The sequence below is a fragment of the Berghia stephanieae genome, chromosome 9 (assembly GCF_034508935.2).
Source record: "Berghia stephanieae isolate SIO BIC M18660-M18661 chromosome 9, UCSD_Bste_1.3, whole genome shotgun sequence".
NCBI lineage: Eukaryota > Metazoa > Mollusca > Gastropoda > Nudibranchia > Aeolidiidae > Berghia > Berghia stephanieae.
Window position 1 is genome coordinate 37,872,226 of NC_088368.1, and position 22,544 is coordinate 37,894,769.

Consider the following 22,544-nt stretch of genomic DNA (forward strand, 5'->3'; position numbering starts at 1 on the left):
GCACGAATAGGAAAGGCACAGGCTGCATTCACATCTTTGAACAGAGTTTGGAGAACTAAAGATATCTCCCTTCAACTAAAGCTAAGACTTTTCAACTCAAACGTGAAGTCTGTCCTACTGTATGGATGTGAAACTTGGAACGCATCACAGGCATGTATAAGGAGGGTACAGATTTTCGTAAACAGGTGCATGCGTAAGCTACTCAGAATAAAATGGATGGATAGAATAAAAAATGAAGAAGTATGGAAAAGAACACAGCAGAAACCAGTGGGAGAGGATATAGGAAGAAGACGATGGAGGTGGATTGGACACACGCTTAGAAGAATGACTCAACTATAACAAAGAAAGTATTGGACTGGAACCCTCAGGCAGAAGATCAAGGGAAGGCCACGAGGAACATGGAGAAGAATTAAAGAAGCTGATATACAAAGAAGTGGTAAGACCTGGAATGAGATAAAAAAGTTGGCTCAGGATAGAGAAGGATGGAAACTGTTTGTCTGTGGCCTATACCCTGACCCAGGGTGAAAAAGGCAATGATGATGATGATGACAGAGACCAGGTACTCATTTAACACCCGAGTGCAGTGAGAGGTGTGAGTAAAGTGCATTTTCCAAGGACTCAACTATGCACTGATCAAATCAGGTCTCGAACCCTGGACCTTCAGATCCAAAGGCCCTTAACAGCATTGTCTCTGTCTGAAAAAAATTGTAATATCGCCCAGCAGGTGTCATGTCTCATCCTGCAAGTTAAGTGTTGCTGTTGGCCAGGGACCCAATGTAAATCACTTTGATAATGCTAAGTGGATATTATATTGCACAATATAAATGGTAAAGTCTTTTGGGGTTTATTTTTAACTCTACTGTACTATTAAAAAGAAGAAAAAAAAAAAAGGGAAAAGAGATGAAACAAAAGAGCACACCTGAATTTTGTTGAGCAAATCCTCATACGTCGCCAGTTCATTTTCATTCATAAATTCAATGACCAGCTTGGCAAGATGAACTTTCACCTTGAGGTGTTCCATGACTGGGGCATACGCCTCGCTTGGCTCCATCAAGTAATATGTCGCATAGGCTGTCAGGCAAATGAAATGATGACCCGGTTAGTAATGAAATATAACTAAAAACATTTCTGTAGACAAGACCCCAAGCATTGACAAACTTAAATAGAGGAGGCCCAAGAAAATTTTAAAAAAAAAAATTTTTTTAATTAAATCGAATTTTAAAAAACAAACTAAAAACACACAAAAAAAACAACAAAAAAACACCAATCAAAAAAAAAAAAAAAAAGAAAAAGAACAACAAAAAGCAAAACCAAAAAAAAAATATATATATATTAAACAAACAACCAAGAATAACAATTTCTAACAGCGCTAGTACTATAAAGCTGACCAGGGTAAAAAGTAATGAACAAAACTGAATATAACAGCTTCAAAAAAGAAATAAAATAACAACGACACAAGTTTGGTCTCAATACCTTCTCAGCCAACAAAAAAATAATAATACATTCCTAAAAAAACAAACAGATTGAGACAGATCTGGCAGACACCTCTATTCTTTTTCCACGTTGGTGAAAGGTGAAAAAGTTTACCCTGGTAATCAATAAGTGATTTACACACATCGAACTGCTATAGCACCGTTGATGGGACCAATCTCACGACACGGAACACCATCTGGCAAAAATTAACCAAAAAAAATAAATTGTTTACAGTCACGTGTCTCCAAACCCAACACCTCAGTTCCCAGCATTTTGCCCGAATTACTGACATCTCGATAGTGGAATCAAAAGTGTACCAAAAACAAAACAAAAAAAGAAAAAAAAAGTAGTCCCTCAGAGCTTATTTATCCCGGTTTCTATAGCATGAAACGGGACAGTCGCAAAGTACTTTCCACCAAATCTGACAGTCTCAGCTACCCATTCACTGCTGGGTGGACAGGAGTGGGGGGTGGAGTGATGTACCGATGAAAACAATCGTGTAAGCGAACTGTACCGATCGATCGTCCCTTTGAGTGTGAAGAACATCCTCCTAGCAACCTATCGATAATGGGATCCAAGAGCACTAAACAAGAAGAAAACATCCCTCATAGTAACTCTATTCGAAATGGATTACGGATTAGAGACTACTGCTAAATCAAAACTACAATAAAGATTGTGCATTATGAAAAATTTTAAATAATTATAAAGACCTGTAAATGGCTCTTAAAAATTGACTGAAATCTTCGACAAACAGAAGATTCAAATAATTTTAAAAATAAGGGCATCAATGGAGAGGAGATGAAAAACATTAAAAGTGGGTATTAATTTACTGGAAGATGAACTGCATAATTGATGTAGAGAGGAAGATAGAGCATGTATTCATAGAGGTAAAGATGAACTGAAAAGTCAATCCTGCTCTGGAATTATTTTTGAATAGTCAGAAAAATAACACATAATGTTAAACGTTGAAGAGACCAATTGAATTTGTCATCCCACAACTTTACACGCTCGACAAAGCTGAATTGTGATCCACGAACCCTGCATTCAGGACAAATTGAATAATGTAGCAATGAAGAAATTGGATCCAAGTAAAGACAGAAAATAAATTAAAAAATATACTTCTAGGCCGATCACTGAATTATGTACTTAATGATGAATTTTATCAATGAATGAAATTTGGAGTGTACTCGGACGTAGGGATAAAATTCAAAGATCGAAAAAAGTAAATCCCAAACACAAGCTCGCTGGCATTGAGCTAAGAACAAGAAAAACGTCAAATTTGCACGAAATTAATTAGCTACAAATTGAACCATTGTTCCTATAAAATCTTTATCTTTTATGAAGCGGTTAACCATTTATTTTTTACAACGTGAGGCAATCGAAATGTCTTGTACACTATCCTAACTTTCGATTTGAAGGTGTCTACATAACGGTCTTCGAGCATTGGCTACATTTACGATATTTGAGCCTCACCTAAATGTGTCTTTTGGCTTAGGGAACGTGCAAATTTTATCCTCGGTGCCTGTAAAATGGTTCAGTTGGATTGAGGGTTTGGCAAACGAAAATCTTACTGAAAGGATGTGTGAAAATTCCAGGATGTTCGTATCACGTTTTTAAAAAGCATCGTTAGTCATTGCAATAACATGCGTTAATAAATTACGTCACCATGAGCTATGCGTAGGCTGTGGAACACTCCTAATTCTATTACTTCACACGATTTGTGATCTTTCATATTTATACTTTCTTTATATTTTCCTTTTTAAATATTTGAATTTGACAATGACGATTTCAGTTAATTGACTGAATTTACAAGGTATCTAATTCACACTAACTCAGTCTTAAACTAAAAATAAAATGAAATTCTCATTATGCATCTATGAGGAGAGAAAAGTGCCTTTTAGGTCTAATTAGAGAACAGGCAACATACAAAAAAGGTGAACATTTTAAAAGTTAATAATAATAATAAAATAACACAAAGACGAAGTAGAAGAAGAAGGAAGAGGAGGAGGAGGAGGAGGAGAGAGAGAGAGAGAGAGAGAGAGAGAGAGAGAGAGAGAGGAGAGGAGACGAGAAGAGAACGAGGAGAGAGAGAGGGAGAGAGAGAGAGAGAGGAGAGAGAGAGAGAGAGAGAGAGAGAGACACAGAGAGAGAGAGAGAGACAGAGAGAGAGAGAGAGAGACAGAGAGAGAGAGAGGGAAGAGAGAGAGAGAGAGAGAGAGAGAGAGAGAGAGAGAGAGAGAGAGAGAGAGAGAGAGAGAGAGAGAGAGAGAGAGAGAGAGAGAGAGAGCAGAAAAAAAAAAGTCAGAGAGAAGAAGAGGAGAAGAGGAATCCTACCATCTGGACCTGGGTTGTCATCCACAATCAACTTGACCACCCCGCTGACATACAAAAGCTTGTCCTTCTCTATCAATCCTGTGTCAAAGGCACAGAGGTGCCTCTTTTCATCGTACACACTGGAAGATAATTGGATCCAATTCAAAAGTTAGTAAGTATTTATCACAAAATTTTGATACAATGATGAAGGAACTGTATTGCAACACCTGATGACATTATGCATTTTTTTTCAATCGTCTGAGTTAAAATTGTGAGTGATACTCAGGATCTGTGGGCTATTAAAATAACAGCTTAAAAAAAAAGAACAAAATACCAAACACCGAACGTTTCAGGCTCAGAACCTTCTTCAGAGAACAAGAAAAATAAAAACCAATGAAAACATAAATACATTACTACAAAAACAGAATGACAACAGAAATATTCAGCTCATCCTCTCTGTACAAAAATCTTTGAATCTTTTTTTGAAGCTGTTATATTCATTTCATTTTCGTTTATCACTTGTGACAGTCCACCGTTTCCAGCACTTGTGACAGTCCACCGTTTCCAGCAGCTTTGGTATCACTTTGACTGTAATCATTCTCCTCACCTAAAATTTGTAATCTTGTGCACAGGGGGCTCGTCTTCAAATGTTTCTGGATCCTCGTCCCCTGTAAACAGGTTGAGTTTTGGATTGATGAGGGCAAACGGCTCCTCTACCTGGGAAAGGGAATTAAGTTGTTTATTTTCAAGTGTTTTACGTTTCAAGTGTTTTACGATGCTTACAGCACTTACACTACAACGATGCTTACAGCACTTACACTACAACGATGCTTACAGCACTTACACTACAACGATGCTTACAGCACTTACACTACAACGATGCTTACAGCACTTACACTACAACGATGCTTACAGCACTTACACTACAACGATGCTTACAGCACTTACACTACAACGATGCTTACAGCACTTACACTACAACGATGCTTACAGCACTTACACTACAACGATGCTTACAGCACTTACACTACAACGATGCTTACAGCACTTACACTACAACGATGCTTACAGCACTTACACTACAACGATGCTTACAGCACTTACACTACAACTATGCTTACAGCACTTACACTACAACGATGCTTACAGCACTTACACTACAACGATGCTTACAGCACTTACACTACAACGATGCTTACAGCACTTACACTACAACGATGCTTACAGCACTTACACTACAACGATGCTTACAGCACTTACACTACAACGATGCTTACAGCACTTACACTACAACGATGCTTACAGCACTTACACTACAACTATGCTCACAGCAATTACACTACAACGATGCTTACAGCACTTACACTACAACGATGCTTACAGCACTTACACTACAACGATGCTTACAGCACTTACACTACAAACGATGCTTACAGCACTTACACTACAACGATGCTTACAGCACTTACACTACAACGATGCTTACAGCACTTACACTACAACGATGCTCACAGCAATTACACTACAACGATGCTTACAGCACTTACACTACAACGATGCTTACAGCAATTACACTACAACGATGCTTACAGCACTTACACTACAACGATGCTTACAGCACTTACACTACAACGATGCTTACAGCACTTACACTACAACGATGCTTACAACACTTACACTACAACGATGCTTACAGCACTTACACTACAACGATGCTTACAGCACTTACACTACAACTATGCTTACAGCACTTGCCAATAGAGAATAAAAATTCTAGAGAGAGCCACGCTCTCACCTGCCAGGCGGAGTTGTCGTACCAATAAGGTCGCAGGTTCAAACCCCACCACCGCCGCGAAAAAAATTTTTATTCTCTATTGTCTTCTGGCACTTTTCTACTCACTTCATATCTTGTTGTTACCAACATAAGTGCCTGCTCCACTCACTTTTCTGAATTAAAAATTCACCCATACACCGGAGCATACTCAATGTCTCAATCGTTTCTATGTTATATGTTTGTGATGAGAATATTGGCTATTAAGCTTAACTGCTGGTCAAAATTACTTCGCGATGGTGGTGAACGAATCGGCGGTCTCAAGAAGTGGGTGAGAGAGGGATCTAGAAATGACTTTGAGTTTGAAACGAATATTTTTGTGTTCGTGGATAGCTCACACGGTAGAGCCACGCTCTCACCTGCCAGGCGGAGTTGTCGTACCAATAAGGTCGCAGGTTCAAACCCCACCACCGCCGCGAAAAAAATTTTTATTCTCTATTGTCTTCTGGCACTTTTCTACTCACTTCATATCTTGTTGTTACCAACATAAGTGCCTGCTCCACTCACTTTTCTGAATTAAAAATTCACCCCATACACCGGAGCATACTCAATGTCTCAATCGTTTCTATGTTATATGTTTGTGATGAGAATATTGGCTATTAAGCTTAACTGCTGGTCAAAATTACTTCGCGATGGTGGTGAACGAATCGGCGGTCTCAAGAAGTGGGTGAGAGAGGGATCTAGAAATGACTTTGAGTTTGAAACGAATATTTTTGTGTTCGTGGATAGCTCACACGGTAGAGCCACGCTCTCACCTGCCAGGCGGAGTTGTCGTACCAATAAGGTCGCAGGTTCAAACCCCACCACCGCCGCGAAAAAAATTTTTATTCTCTATTGTCTTCTGGCACTTTTCTACTCACTTCATATCTTGTTGTTACCAACATAAGTGCCTGCTCCACTCACTTTTCTGAATTAAAAATTCACCCCATACACCGGAGCATACTCAATGTCTCAATCGTTTCTATGTTATATGTTTGTGATGAGAATATTGGCTATTAAGCTTAACTGCTGGTCAAAATTACTTCGCGATGGTGGTGAACGAATCGGCGGTCTCAAGAAGTGGGTGAGAGAGGGATCTAGAAATGACTTTGAGTTTGAAACGAATATTTTTGTGTTCGTGGATAGCTCACACGGTAGAGCCACGCTCTCACCTGCCAGGCGGAGTTGTCGTACCAATAAGGTCGCAGGTTCAAACCCCACCACCGCCGCGAAAAAAAATTTTTATTCTCTATTGTCTTCTGGCACTTTTCTACTCACTTCATATCTTGTTGTTACCAACATAAGTGCCTGCTCCACTCACTTTTCTGAATTAAAAATTCACCCCATACACCGGAGCATACTCAATGTCTCAATCGTTTCTATGTTATATGTTTGTGATGAGAATATTGGCTATTAAGCTTAACTGCTGGTCAAAATTACTTCGCGATGGTGGTGAACGAATCGGCGGTCTCAAGAAGTGGGTGAGAGAGGGATCTAGAAATGACTTTGAGTTTGAAACGAATATTTTTGTGTTCGTGGATAGCTCACACGGTAGAGCCACGCTCTCACCTGCCAGGCGGAGTTGTCGTACCAATAAGGTCGCAGGTTCAAACCCCACCACCGCCGCGAAAAAAATTTTTATTCTCTATTGTCTTCTGGCACTTTTCTACTCACTTCATATCTTGTTGTTACCAACATAAGTGCCTGCTCCACTCACTTTTCTGAATTAAAAATTCACCCCATACACCGGAGCATACTCAATGTCTCAATCGTTTCTATGTTATATGTTTGTGATGAGAATATTGGCTATTAAGCTTAACTGCTGGTCAAAATTACTTCGCGATGGTGGTGAACGAATCGGCGGTCTCAAGAAGTGGGTGAGAGAGGGATCTAGAAATGACTTTGAGTTTGAAACGAATATTTTTGTGTTCGTGGATAGCTCACACGGTAGAGCCACGCTCTCACCTGCCAGGCGGAGTTGTCGTACCAATAAGGTCGCAGGTTCAAACCCCACCACCGCCGCGAAAAAAATTTTTATTCTCTATTGTCTTCTGGCACTTTTCTACTCACTTCATATCTTGTTGTTACCAACATAAGTGCCTGCTCCACTCACTTTTCTGAATTAAAAATTCACCCCATACACCGGAGCATACTCAATGTCTCAATCGTTTCTATGTTATATGTTTGTGATGAGAATATTGGCTATTAAGCTTAACTGCTGGTCAAAATTACTTCGCGATGGTGGTGAACGAATCGGCGGTCTCAAGAAGTGGGTGAGAGAGGGATCTAGAAATGACTTTGAGTTTGAAACGAATATTTTTGTGTTCGTGGATAGCTCACACGGTAGAGCCACGCTCTCACCTGCCAGGCGGAGTTGTCGTACCAATAAGGTCGCAGGTTCAAACCCCCCACCGCCGCGAAAAAAATTTTTATTCTCTATTGTCTTCTGGCACTTTTCTACTCACTTCATATCTTGTTGTTACCAACATAAGTGCCTGCTCCACTCACTTTTCTGAATTAAAAATTCACCCATACACCGGAGCATACTCAATGTCTCAATCGTTTCTATGTTATATGTTTGTGATGAGAATATTGGCTATTAAGCTTAACTGCTGGTCAAAATTACTTCGCGATGGTGGTGAACGAATCGGCGGTCTCAAGAAGTGGGTGAGAGAGGGATCTAGAAATGACTTTGAGTTTGAAACGAATATTTTTGTGTTCGTGGATAGCTCACACGGTAGAGCCACGCTCTCACCTGCCAGGCGGAGTTGTCGTACCAATAAGGTCGCAGGTTCAAACCCACCACCGCCGCGAAAAAAATTTTTATTCTCTATTGTCTTCTGGCACTTTTCTACTCACTTCATATCTTGATGCTTACAGCACTTACACTACAACGATGCTTACAGCACTTACACTACAACTATGCTTACAGCACTTACACTACACTAGACATTGCAGACCTGCCTAATACTAGAAATTAGTAGAAATACGAATTTTTGTGTCCAGCTACAGAACTGCATTCTCCTCTTTGACTCAATGAATCTTGTTGAGAAGGAAAGTCTAGCTTCTTAGAACCTATATTCAGGACTTTGGAGCGAGGGCAAATTTTTTATTTCTAAAGCTATTAAAAGTGAATTTTCCTTTTTTTCCCTTGGAAACTACGAATTTTTGACATTTCAAGTAGGCACCTCTGACATTGTCCAGGTATCAGAGACATTCATTTCTTATTATTTTTTAAAACTTGAGTTTTTATAAAGCGCAATATCCACTAAACGTGTTCAAAGCGCTTTACAAGGGGTCTCTGGCCAGCAGCAACACTTAACATGTAGGACGAGACATGATGCCTGATAGGCTATTTTCCAATTTTTCTGACAGAGACAATGCTGTTAACGGCCAGGTACTCATTTTACACCCTGAGTATGATGGGAGAATGTGAGTAAAGAACCGTTTCTAAACAATGCGCTGCTCGGAACCGGACTCTAACCTGGGACCTTCCGTTCCGAAGCCGAAAGCCATACCAGTACAGTCGGGCAACAACACAACAAAATAAAATTTGACTCACAGCCTCTTCCGGGTCACCAGGATGAATCTTGAGGTCAGGGTCATCCAAGCAGGTCAGACATTCCTTACACCGTTCTCTGTCGAGTTTTGGTGGGCTTGATGCTGGCAAGGCTGTGTCTGATCTGGTGAAGAGATGATGATGATGATGATGATGATGATGATGTTGATGATGATGATGACGACGATGATGATGATAATGACGATGATGATTTTTTAAAATTAAAAATGTTAAAAATTAAATAATTCGCCACGACACCACAAGATGTTGTCGCCTAGGCATTCCATGAAGGAATATAGATATTTCATCAAACAAGATGTCTGATGTCAACAGGAATCAGCCATGTTGTCCAAGTGAGCAAATTGGGGGTTAATAATCTTGCTCAAGGAAACAAATAAAAGTGCCTGAAGCAGGGCTTGAACCAGGGACCTTCCGGCCGCAATGCCTGAACCACTCGGCCACTTCGCCCCCAATATACCAGACAATTGTTTTTGTTTTTAAAGGGTTTTACGGCACTTGCAACACATTAAGGTCATATCAGTGCCAGTAAAAGAAAGAAAATGGGATAGTAAAAAGTTCTAGAATTACAATTAAAGCATCCAAGAATAAGGGAGATGTTTGTGTTTTTAAGAGTTTACGGCGCTTGCAACACATTAAGGTCATATCAGCGCCAGTAAAAAGGAAGAAAATGGGATAGTAAAAAGTTCTAGAATTACAATTAAAGCACAAAAGAAAAGGTGAGACAAAGGGGAACTGGTTCAAATAGGGAAGAGATGTAGTTTCCAAGAGCACACCGTCAAAGTACTTAGCTCCCTGCCCACTATGGGAGGTCAGGAACCCCACCCAGACATCAGACAGTATTCACTTTCGTTGAACTATAATCAGGAGCACAACAACTAATGATGGGGGGGGGGGGGGGGGGGGGGGTCACAATACTTTAATTGGCCGAGCACCCGCTTCATTAGCAAAGGGACCAAGATCAATCCTGGGTGAAGTTGAGATTTTTTACACTCCTTGTCCATCCAGCAGTGGAAGTACTTTGCGACAGACCAGCATCCTATCCAAAGGGAAACCAGAAACTGGTAACTTCCATTTCACGCTATGGGAATCAGGACAAAACCAGGCTCCATGGGCCCAATGACTCTGAAGGACTACAAAGATCAGCGATTACATTTACCTCTCTTTTTTCTCATCAGCTTTCTCCTGCTCTTCTTCCAATCTGATACGCTTTGGAGAGTCGAGGACCTCCTCCGATTCAGCAGAATCTGTAGTTATCTGTGGTGACTTCACCTCCTTTTTGGGCCTGTGGACAAGATAAAATTTTTTGCCTTCAATATTGTAATTATAGATGTGCTAACCCTTTACATTCCACAAAAGTGGAACCAAAACGTCAGAAAATAGGGATTTCAGACTAAAAACAGGAATTTGCACAGCAGCCAACATTTCAAAGATCTAAAATGGGACACCGTTCAAGTGCGCTACCGTCACGACACAAAGTATTTGAACTGTTATAAAATATTATCTAGATTTAGAACTATCCTCTGATTTGTTTGTTCCTTGTTTTAAATTGGCTTCAACAGTCATGATCTCACTTCCCTTGTAATGACACATAATAACTATCGGAACAATGGCGGACGCCCTTATGAAATACTTCTCCGACGAGCATAAAAGTGTATCCAGAGGAGAAAAATATAAATCTGATCATGTTTTGATTTTTATACATTCTGATCACATGATATCATGTGAAAAAGTTCTAGCCAGAATGAAGAATAAAAAGTACCAGCTGACGTGACATCAGACTATTGAATCCAATTACTGCTCCAAAATCAAAATTCCGGGACAAGCCAAGGACATCTCAGTACATATATACACTCTATTCTTTCTATTTTTAATATCTTTTTTTTTTCCAGATTGCCAAATCGGGACAATCGGTCGCTATAATCATCATTGCCTTTTTCACTCTGGGTCAGGGTATACAGACAAACAGTTTCCATCATTCTCTATCCTGAGCTAACTTTTTTAAAAATCTTGTTCCATGTCTTACCACTTCTCTGTATATCAGCTTCTTTAGTTCTCCATGTTCCCTGTGGCCTCCCCCTTGATCTTGTGTCCTGAGGGTTCCAGTCCAATGCTTTCTTTGTTATAGTGGAGTCATTCTTTCTAAGGGTGTGTCCAATCCACCTCCATCGTCGTCTTCCTATTTCCTCTCCCACTGGTTTCTGCTGTGTTCTTTTCTATACTTCTTCGTTCTTAATTCTATCCATTCATTTTATCCTGAGTAGCTTACGCATGCACCTGTTTACAAAAATCAGTGTACCCTAATTGGCCGCTATGAATTTTAAATTTTAGTTGTTTTTTTTTTTTTTTTTTAAAAACAGCTTGCATTGTGATCGTATGCGGTATGGAATGGAATGGGACCACTCCTTCTCTCCTCCCATATCATATCATTCTCTTTTTTTTTTAAAGTGGCAATGTGGTCTAATGGGTTCGAGTCCCAAGTGGCACATAGTTGAATCCTTGGAAAAGACTCAATTCTCTCACTGCAATCAGGTGTAAAATAAGTACCTGGCCAGACCTGCCAAATTGAAAACTCCAAATATAGAGAAATTTACAAGAAGTATCAGCCAATAGTAAAAATTGTATCCAAAGTGTTAAGAAATGGATGAATGAGAACAGACTGAAACTGAATGATGATAAGACGGAGGTGCTGTATGTGGGGAACAGGAAGTGGAAAAGTGAAACAGATTTGAAGTTGGGGGATGCCTCTATTCAAATTGTTGACAAAGTGAAAAACCTTGGCACATTCTTAGACTCTGGACTGTCGATGGAGCATCAGGTTAATAATTTGGTTAGATCTCTCTTTTTCCAACTAAAAAAGATTGCTTCCATTAGACGGTTCATATCTGAGGATGTGACCAAGCACCTGGTTGTGTCCCTCGTACTATCGAAATTGGATTATTGTAATGCTCTGTTGTTTGGCGTTTCGCAATACAATCTGAAACGTCTTCAGATTGTCCAAAACAGCGCTGCCAGACTAGTATTCATGAAGCGTAGGTGCGACTCTGCCGGACCTCTACTTCATGACCTGCATTGGCTGCCTGTTGGGAAAAGAATTAAATTCAAAGCTTGTGTTTTAGTATATCGTTGTCTTGAAGGTACTGCCCCTTCCTACCTTTCAGAACTAATTGAAAGATATTCAAAACCCCGCCCCTTACGTTCGGCCAGTGATTCCACAAAACTAGTTGTCCCTCGAATTCGGAAAAATGCTGGAATGAGATCCTTTTCTCATTTCGGACCCTCTATTTGGAACGCCTTACCGCAGAGCATTCGTGAAAAAGAATCTTTGTCTATTTTTAAACGTTCGCTTAAAACATATTTTTTTCGATTTTAGTAGATGGTATGAGAAGCAAGATAGGTTTGGTTTGTGTTGTGTTGTGTGTGTGTGTGAATGAGTATGTTTCAGCCAAAGTAATTTGTAATTTAAGCGCTTAGAGTCTGGTGTCTCGGAGTTATAGCGCTATATAAGTTTTCAGCATTATTATTTATTATTATAGTAATTTTTATGTCAATTTTTAGTAATTTGACAAGGAAATTCATAATTTCTGAAATTGTGTATGAACAACCACATTATTATAATTATAGAAGTAGTAATAGTAGTAGTTCTTCTTCTTTTTATCATTAGTCTTATTATTATTATTATTAAATATTACTAAGAATTTAAAATTCGTAATTTTCCATAAAATTTCGTATTTGGCCATGAAATTTGTCTAAAATTCGTAAAATTACAAAAAAGTCTTAAGATTCGGCAGGTATGCCTGGCTGTTAACAATGTTGTCTCTGTACGGGGGAAATTTTTTTTGTAATATCTCCATGTCTCAGCCTACATGTTAAGTATTGCTGTTGACTCAGGACCCGATTGTAAATCGCTTTGAGCATGTTTGGGGATATTGTGCAATATAAAAGCTCATGTATTTTTTTTTTTTTTTTTGAGGTAGAGAGAAAATCTGAATGATTTGATGGATTGGTAGGTATGGAATTATAGCAGCAAATGCAACAGTTTTAGGTCTCATAAAACTGATAAATTAGGGAGCATGCATGCGCAAACACACTTATTTTACAACAAAGCCGGAGCCATAAAAAAAACCACCTAGACCTGTAAATGAGCTCTATAAAAATTGACTGAAACTCTTCGACAAACTGAAGATTCAATTTTTTTTTTTTTTAAATAAGGGCATCATTGGAGAGGAGAGTGATAAATACAATATATCAAAATAGTGGGTGTTATTTCTTACTGGAAGTATGACTGCCATAATTTGATGTAGAAGGAATGCTAAATAAGCATGTCATTCATATAGGTTTTTTTTTTGTTTGTTTGTTGCTTTAGGTCTCTTCCAACACAATTGAGGTTATATGAGAGACCGCTGAAACAAAAAAACAAGCAATCTAACAAAAATAGTGCAAATGTAAATCAAAATCATAACTAAAGATATCATAAGCTAAATTATAATAACCAAGAACAAACAGGCAGAAGATTTACAGAAAAAAAATATCCCCTGTCAAAAATACAATCACAAACCAAAGAAACAGGATAGGCTAGTAAAGAGAAGAAGAAACGACATCACTATCGGATCGTACACCCATGCGAACATCATAGGTATATGATTCAAGGGTGATGCTCCCATCCAACCACCGCCATTCATTAGGTAAAGATGACTTCATCAAAGTCATATTCCTGCCTCTGGAATTTTTTTGACATAGAAAAATAATCACCATTATCATCTTTAACTTCTAGCCATGACCAATTGAATTTATTCCTCACCACGGGACTCACATCTTTATCGATGCTCAACAAGTCTGAATTGCGATCCACGAACAGCTCAGCCATTGTGAGAACATTAAAATAATGTAGCAATGAGCAAACTTGATTTTCAATCAGTAAATGACAGAGAAAAAAAAAAATTAAATAAATATGACTTCTGGCCAATACACTGAATTATTAAGTAGAAGTGAATTATCAAGAAGAAACTTCGGCAGGCGTAGCGGAAAAATTCAAGGAATCGAAATGAAGGTAAATCGCCACAAAACAGCAAGCTCGCTTGTGCTTGAGCAAAACAATGCCAAAAAACGTCCTGATTTGCACGGGAATTAATTAGGCTACTTACCATTGTTCCTTATGATCCGGTACTCAATCAGCGAAGAAACGGTCAACCAGTTTGTTTACAACGTGAGGCAATCGAAATGTGCTTGTAGCAATCTATCCTAACTTTCGATTTGAAGATGTCTACATAACGGACTTGCGGCATTCGCAATTTACTTTATCATAGTTTTGAGACTCGAAGGGTAAATGTGGTCAATTTTGGCTTAGATGAAACAGTGAAATTTATCGCTCGGTGGCTCAGTTAAAATTGGCTACAGTTGGGATCACAACGGATTGGAAAGTGAAAAAATAATTTAACGAAGGATGTGTGAAAATACCCAGGGAAGTGTTCAGACACGCCTTTTATAAAAAGCGTCGCTTTGTCTTGGCAATATATACATCGTTAATATAAACGGTCCCCATGAGCCATGCGTAGCGCTGTGGAACACTCCTAATTATTTTACGGTCATTCGACTACGATTTGTGAATTCTTTCTTTTTTTTATTTCTTTCTTTCCTTTTTTAAATATTTGAATTTGACAAATTGACTGATTTCAGTTAATTGACTGAGAATTTACAGGTCTAAACACCCCAAAAAACCCAACAACAATCAACTTACCTACATCAGAAATTGAGTTCACTTAAAGAGAAAAAGCGGCCACACTTTCAAAAGGCTGGCCAGTCGTTTATAGAGATTTCCAAAAAGCTGGCTATCCGACACCCGTATAAAAGGGCTGTACCAATAGGTCTTCTTTGTGATGTTCACCACAAAAATACTCCCAATACTATAAATATTTTGGAAAAACTAAGGAAAAATTTTACCTTCATCAGTTTTTTTGGGGTTAAATAATGAAAAATAAACCAAAAACTGATAATCTAACATCAAAGTTATAGTTATTATAGCTTTTTAAAGTGTTAAAAAAGTGTGGATAAAGTTGATATTCTGACCAAACTTTTTTTAACCTTTGAGAAACTATTTCTGCTATTCTATTCAAGCTGGATGGCCAGTTTTTGGTCTATTTTTTGCTTTATTCAACTGATAAAAACAATTTTGTTCCTTAGTTTTCCAAACAACTCATTATTGGAGTATTTTGTGTGGGAAAAACATCACAAAAACGACCTATAGGCACAGCCTCGCATCATAACACAAAATCCATCCAATCCTGCCTCTATACCATAACACAGTATATGAACTACCAAAGCACTCACTGTTTTGAAAACAAGGATGTGATTGACGGCTGCTTGCTGTCTGCCTTGTGACGACCCGATCTTCTTGAAGGAGCTAAAACATTGGAAAATTTAAAGAAAGAGGCAGTGAAAAGTTAAATGTTAGAAAAATAGTAATTTTAGATCCGACTTTGAAGGAGAACCAAACAAGGAACATTTCAGGCTCAAAACCCTTCTTCAGCCAATAAAAAAAAACATTACATCACTTAACTGGATAGACGACAGAGAACTACTTGGCACAAATAATAATAGAATCCTGGAATGTAAACAAAGAGAAGCGTTCACTTTTTTTTTTTAATTAGCTGAAAAGGGGTTTTGATCCTGAAATGTTCCTTGTTTGGTATTTTGTTCTCTTTTGAAGTTGTTAATATTTATTTATTTTTATTAATTTTCAAATGTTCCTTTTTACAGATTCTAGCAGCTTAGTATCACGAATACTTTGAACTTTTCATTCATTATCTTCTCGTATAGCCTCTTTCTTTTTAGTTGGTAAGAACAACTATAAAATTTGCCTACCTACATTTTTTAGGTTTAAGTAAAATAAATAAATAAAAATTTCAGTCTCAAGGGGTGGGGAGGAAACCAGTTGAACAATATGCATCAGAGAAGCTGATTTCTTGTTCACTTAAATAAATATTAACTCAAGGTAACCATTCAAGACTGGAAATAAAGGTAGTAGTTTTCCGAAACCATTTGGCCTAAGGGGATGAAGTTTGTATATCTTGATGATGTCCGTAGAAACAATCAAATGGAAACAGTTGCATGCCACCTTTTGAATAAGACACTGGTTTATTGCAAAGTACTTTCAGCTAGATCTAACAGACCAAAATTACCCAACCACGACTGGTGGACAGCAAGAAATTAATTTTTAAAAAAGAAACAAACTCTTCACACATCTGAACAGTCAACCTGATTATATACAGGGAAATCAACCAAATTTGCTTGATTTTCAGTCACTCCAAGCTCAATTAGATTTAAAGCTTTTGAGGATCCCTCCAGGTTTTAAAATAGCTTGTTTATTGCCTTACCGGAATCTTTACTTTTTTTCCTTGGGGGTGGACTTGATTCCTCCTCATCCGTTACAACCATTTGCTTGTTGTCTTTATCACTGACGGGTGCCTATGGGGGAGGAGAATAATAAATATATGTGTCTGTGCATGACAAAATCAGTCGGAAGGTGAAAATTTTGGATTGGCATTTTTTTTTTCCAGGGCTCCCCAGAGCATTTTAATCTTTATTTGAAGTAAATCGGGTGATTTTTCATGAAGCTGTGGTCAGATGTAAGGGAAAGTAAAGGTATCCATTAACTTTTCTCATAATTTTTCAACTTGGCTAACTGTAAAAAATATTTAGAAGTGACATTAAGCTTTGATATTTCCCGAAGATGTACAAAAAGGGTTGATTAATCATTTATGATAAGAACTCTTTTTTGATGGAAAATTGACCTTCTAACTAAACTTGGCAATATCTCAGTTCAAACCATTTCACCCTCCGACTGATTATGTCATTCACTGTACATATGATATAACGATTATTCTATTTTTTTTTCAATCTTTGAAAAAATGAAGTACTTTTCACTGCGTGGCATTTTCCCCTCTGAGCGGTATTTCAGTGCTAGGTCAACCTGACCCCATTAGTGGGGTCAGCCCATGGGTGGAACAGGTAGCGGTCAGTAGGAATCTCTGATGCCGCTGATGGTAATTAATTGTTGCAATATTTCATGGTATTGCTCAGTTGCTAACACAAATATGAAAATTGTTCCCTCACCACAAGCAAAGCAAAGGTTTCTTTCATCATATGCCATGGTTGATAATAATGTATCCTCTGAAGGCTGCTCATAAGAGAGGTGTCAATTTAGTGGTTTTTGAGCTATCAATGAAATTAATTTGTTGTAATTTGCATATCAATAATTTAATTCCCAGCGGTAGAAAATGATTGAAACAACCATCATTATAAAGTAAAAATGATGATCTTGACACATGCCAAGTTTTGTCGTCCGGGCAGTAAAACCTTAAAAGATATGAATTTTTTATTGTACATTTCTTATTTGGCATGACTTGGTGAGATCCTCATTTTCTCTCCCCTAGTATTCCATGCCATGAATTATGTCCAAATATCAGTTTAGGAATAAAATATAAACCGAAAATAGACGAAAATAATACTAATATTATTTTTTAAGCATTTAACTGATTTAAATATTATGAGTTTTGGGCACTGACATTTGAAAGCCAACTTTTTAATGGCTTGATAACTTTTTTCTATACTTAAATCCCTTACAATTCAAGTCAAAATTTTATTTTTTTTAATGACTGTTAGGCATTATAGTTTGAAGATGTATACGGTACTGCTTTTGTGTGGTTGTCTCAGGAAATGCCGACTTTATAGTGTCATATAGGTGTCAATGTTTAGGGTATTCTTGCATGTTGAATAAGTAATATAATGTAAGTTCAAGTTCTCCTTTTGTGCATAAGTGAATTAACTTTTTATAGACTGAAGCGTCCAGATATATATGGCAGTGATTTCCCAAAAATTAAATGATCTTGCCTGTGGTGTTGTACTGATTTGACTCTGGTTGTTATTCAATTGTTTTATCTCTAAATTTGACTGACTGGAGTGCAATGATATATCAGATGACTTTATAAGACAATGACTAAATGTGTATTCTTGGAAGAAAGGAGATGATTCTATATAACCTGTGTGGACAGTGTGTTCGTTTTGAATGTAGTTGGTCAATAAGGAGAAAAAGGTTACTACTTGGAATAAACTATATGCCCTCATAATTTTGAATCCTCTTTTGTCCACATACTATGTCCGTCTGTTTGAGCAAATCATTTAATTTAACAGTACCAGTGCTTAGTGTTAGTTGTAATTGATGATTGATACTGCAATATTTGTAGCATGTCCAGTAACCTTGTTGGGTGATTGATTTTTTTCTTGTAAAGAAGTCATACTTTATAGGCAGATTGATAGAAAATTGAGATATTGAAATCATACACAATATTGGTTTTTAGACTTTACTGGTCAATAAAATATTATCTTTATGAGTTATTTTACCACATAAAGACATAAATCATATCAGTTTACTGTTATGATCAACACAACTGTTTGAGAGGAACGGAATTGGTAAAAACAATATACAGAACTTACAAAACCAAGAATAAATCAAGAAAATCAACTGCCAATATGATAATATTGCACAGGAACATAGATGCATATATGTACTTTTGATATTTATTAAAATTCTTGAGATACTGCCGCTGAGTTTTGAATAACAAATTTTTTATTTAAGTGCACCATAATTTACAAGCACTTAAAATTAGATCAACAATTTCTGATATTCAAAGAAAACTATTAACCACAAGAATGTCAAATTTTCACTGATGTTTAGAAAGACAACTGATTTTTCAAATCAAAATAATGAAGTGAAAGAGTCTGTTATTGTTTTCCCGCTATACAGACATATTATAAGACCATAAATATCCATAATTGCCCCCATTGGACACGGCACTGCCTGATACCAGTTGAACTCCAATGACCTCATGCAGGTAGCGAGCAGGGAGGGTTATTGGTCCCTTGGGAGTTCCAACTGAAATAGCGCTGATTCCACGCAGTGTTTTGACTTAAAAGAAATCTTTAAATTGAAGAAAAAACACAAATGATTTTAGAAATAATTTTTTAAAATGAATTGACTAATTCTTTTTCGTTCAAGGCAGCCAACACCATTATGCTGGTGTCAACCGCTGTGCCATTATATAATACAATGTAGATTTAGAGATTTTTCTAATCCTTGCTTCAATGTACAAGTCAAAAAAGCATAATTCTGAGCATGCAAGGGCCAAAAAGTCCAATTAAAAAAATTCTTATAGAAACTGCCAAATCAGGACAGTCCCGTTTTTATCAGGACAGTTGACCTCTATGCTCTCTTGGATAGCACTTTGAGTACGTTTAGTGGATATTGCACTCTATGAAGCAAAAGTTCAAGTTTCTAGAAAAACTTACAATATCACATTCCATAGCTTCATCTTCTCCATTTTCACAGCTTTCCGATTTTCCACCAGCTGACGGGTCGGATACAACAGTTATCTCCTCCTTCTTCACGTTATCCGAATCAGCATTCTGTTCTAGTTTTTCATCACCCCCTGCAGCACCCTCAGAACTCGATGCTTGAAACTTTGAGAGCTTTGTATCTATTGCACTTGATGAACTTGAAGCTGTGACATTTCCCTCCTCGACAGCATCATGGCCGTTGAGGCGACCATTTTCATGATTTCCGTTGACAATGACTTCCTTATGCCCATTTGAGAGAGGAGGATGATGATGACCATTCGCTCTTCCATTCACACCATCCCCATTAGTGTGACTTCCATTGTGATGGGGTGTCATCGAATATTTCTTTAGATACGAGTTAACAGTAGAATCTAATCTTTTATAGTAACCTTTCTGAAAGAAACGAAAAGAAAAAAAGAAAGATTTTTTATAAATATAACAAACAAATCCACTAAATATACAGATATTTTAAAAATCAGAGATGCCAACTAAATGATTTTTAAACAAACCCGGAAAATGAGCGGAAGCATCACATCTCAACTTAAACAAACCTTTGAACAAGTACAAAATAAAACAACATCTCTCAACTCTCCCTTTGAAAGTGTATGCAGCCTTTGTTGCTTCAATTCAAACAATATGTGATTTCTGTCTTGAGAAAAGCCAGAAGGACCTTCAGTTGCCTCCTTAGGGATAGGAAAAGCTGCTGAGATGTGACCCCCTTCCTCCCTCCAAAAAAGCTGAACAGTTGGCATCCTTGATAAATTGTGAAAAACAACCCCCCACCCCCCAAAAACATAATAAGTATCGTGCTCTTTCTCTGCTCACTCACTTGCAAGCTCAGTCCTCTGCAGCAACAAAGACTGTTTACTAAAATGTCACAGATTAAAAAAAAAAAACAATGGACTTACTTCTGTTATTTCCTCATTTTGAAACTCTTCTTCTATTTCAGAAATTTTATCTTTCACCTCCCTGGGAAATACTGAGTCCAAAATAGAACACTTTTTCTTCCAGTAGCCCTGGTGAGAAAAAAATACAAAACAAAAAGAATGATATATATACATTATTTTAGAACTATAGCATTGTTCATCAGAAGAAATGTTTAAAAAAAAGCATCTTAAGACTTTGTTCTTTACAGAATTAAGGGTGTTAATGTTCCTGCAAAGCGCTCTGTAAATGTTGCTGCTCAAAGAAATAAATAATGTGAAATGTAAGCTTCAATTTAATATATGAAAAAAGGTAACATGGACGTTTCGGGTTTCCCCTTTATCAACAAAACAGGATGGATGAAACACTACAGACGAATGAGAAAATGTAGTGGCATTGTTCAGATGAATCATATTTATTCACAAAATGTACCTTTTTTTTTTAATGTACGTTTTGATCAATTCCAATGAAATGATAACAATATTTGAGTAAAGTGCAGAATTCTTTTTTAAAATTTGGATGATGGGTTGTGAGGTCTTAAAATTAAGCTGAAATGCTAGGACAATGTCATACCTTTAGAGTCAGTTCCCCTTGTTCCAGATTCTCGTCAAGTGAGCTAATTCTGTAATAAAAAAATTTTAAAGAATTTGTTTTTTAATGTTCAAATCTGAGATAAAAAGCATACAATCTTACAAAGGTAAATAAAATATGTTGTAGAAATTGCGATTTAGGTCCTATTTTATTTGAGGGGGGAAAATCATTGACATTGCACTTTGTTTGGTAAAATTCATGAAAAAATTACGACTTTGGTGATGAAAAATGACTTTGATGACAATTATTGCAAATTTTAAAAAATATTATGAATAATTTATAACTCCCTTATTTGTGGGGAGATTTTGTCATTCGTGGTATCAATTTTATTGTAATAAAGAGATTATTTTTTCTGATGCAAAATTATTACTTTGTAATTATAGCACTATTAGCACCAAGAAAAATATTAAATATGTTACACCTCTTTGATCTACTGCCACCGTCATTTTTGTAGAATTGTGAATCAAGCATCTCAAAGTCTTCGACCAATCACAGGCTCTCTAATCGGCTGGCCGAAACAAAGACGCTTCTCATCATCCATGTATTACGCAATTGTTATGCAAGGAATATAACACCACTTTGTTTTGTTTGTTTTTAAGGGTTTTATAGCGCTTGCAACACATTAAGGTCATATCAGCGCCAGTAAAAAAGAAGAAACTGGGATAGTATAAAGTTCTAGAATTACAATTAAAGCACAAAAGAAAAGGTAAGACAAAGGGGAATTGGTTCAAATAGGGAACAGATGTAGATTCCAAGAGCACTTAGTTTGAGACCACCTAAAAGTCTCATCCAGACACAAGCACAGGTCCCAACTAAGAGGAATACACTCAAATGTTTACCAATCATATAATATAATATGTAAACTTAACATAATACAATGCATAACAGAGAGATGATTTACAAGGAAAAAAATATCATCTCCCAAAACTATAACTATACATACGACTATATCCCTCCCAGCCAAGGAACTCCGGCAAGGATCAGGACAAGACTAAGTAATCTCATTCCAAGACAAGGACAGGAAACAATTGGAAAACGGGTATGGGGGGATAGAAGACACAGCATGTACCTCCCTGCCCACTATGGGAGGTCAGGATCCCCACCCAGTAACACCTTTTTGATTAGGCCTAAAAGCTAAAATCTAAAAGTAAAAAATATAATTCTGAGGAATTTGAAAGTCACATTGCTGAAATCAGCTTGAAAAAAGAAGAACATTGGTCCTTATTTCCAACTATTTTACAAAAAAATTTGATTTTAAAACTTGCTTTTGTTTATTTATTTAGCCTTTTTAATTTATATATTTATCGGCCAATTTTCTTGATTTTTATATCATTGTTTATATCTCAATGAGACGAGATCAGTGATATACTTTGTTTCAAATGTAACTAGAACATAATTTGGCTTCTTTACCGATATCAACCGTGTCTGGATAATATATTCATCAATGCGGTGATTGTGACGCAA

The 22,544-nt window shown here is 37.2% G+C and overlaps 1 protein-coding gene across 1 annotated transcript in view; it reads right to left on the reverse strand.

The window, feature by feature from the left end:
- Nucleotides 1-22,544, reverse strand: part of LOC144980182 (DNA (cytosine-5)-methyltransferase 1-like) — a 52,643-nt gene that overhangs the window by 27,990 nt on the left and 2,109 nt on the right. The window contains 11 exon segments of the mRNA XM_078927755.1: nucleotides 920-1,128; nucleotides 1,634-1,669; nucleotides 3,808-3,926; nucleotides 4,394-4,503; nucleotides 9,159-9,279; nucleotides 10,333-10,458; nucleotides 15,501-15,573; nucleotides 16,547-16,637; nucleotides 19,518-19,958; nucleotides 20,474-20,581; nucleotides 21,063-21,111. Coding sequence (XP_078783881.1) covers nucleotides 920-1,128; nucleotides 1,634-1,669; nucleotides 3,808-3,926; nucleotides 4,394-4,503; nucleotides 9,159-9,279; nucleotides 10,333-10,458; nucleotides 15,501-15,573; nucleotides 16,547-16,637; nucleotides 19,518-19,958; nucleotides 20,474-20,581; nucleotides 21,063-21,111 — 1,483 coding nt within the window.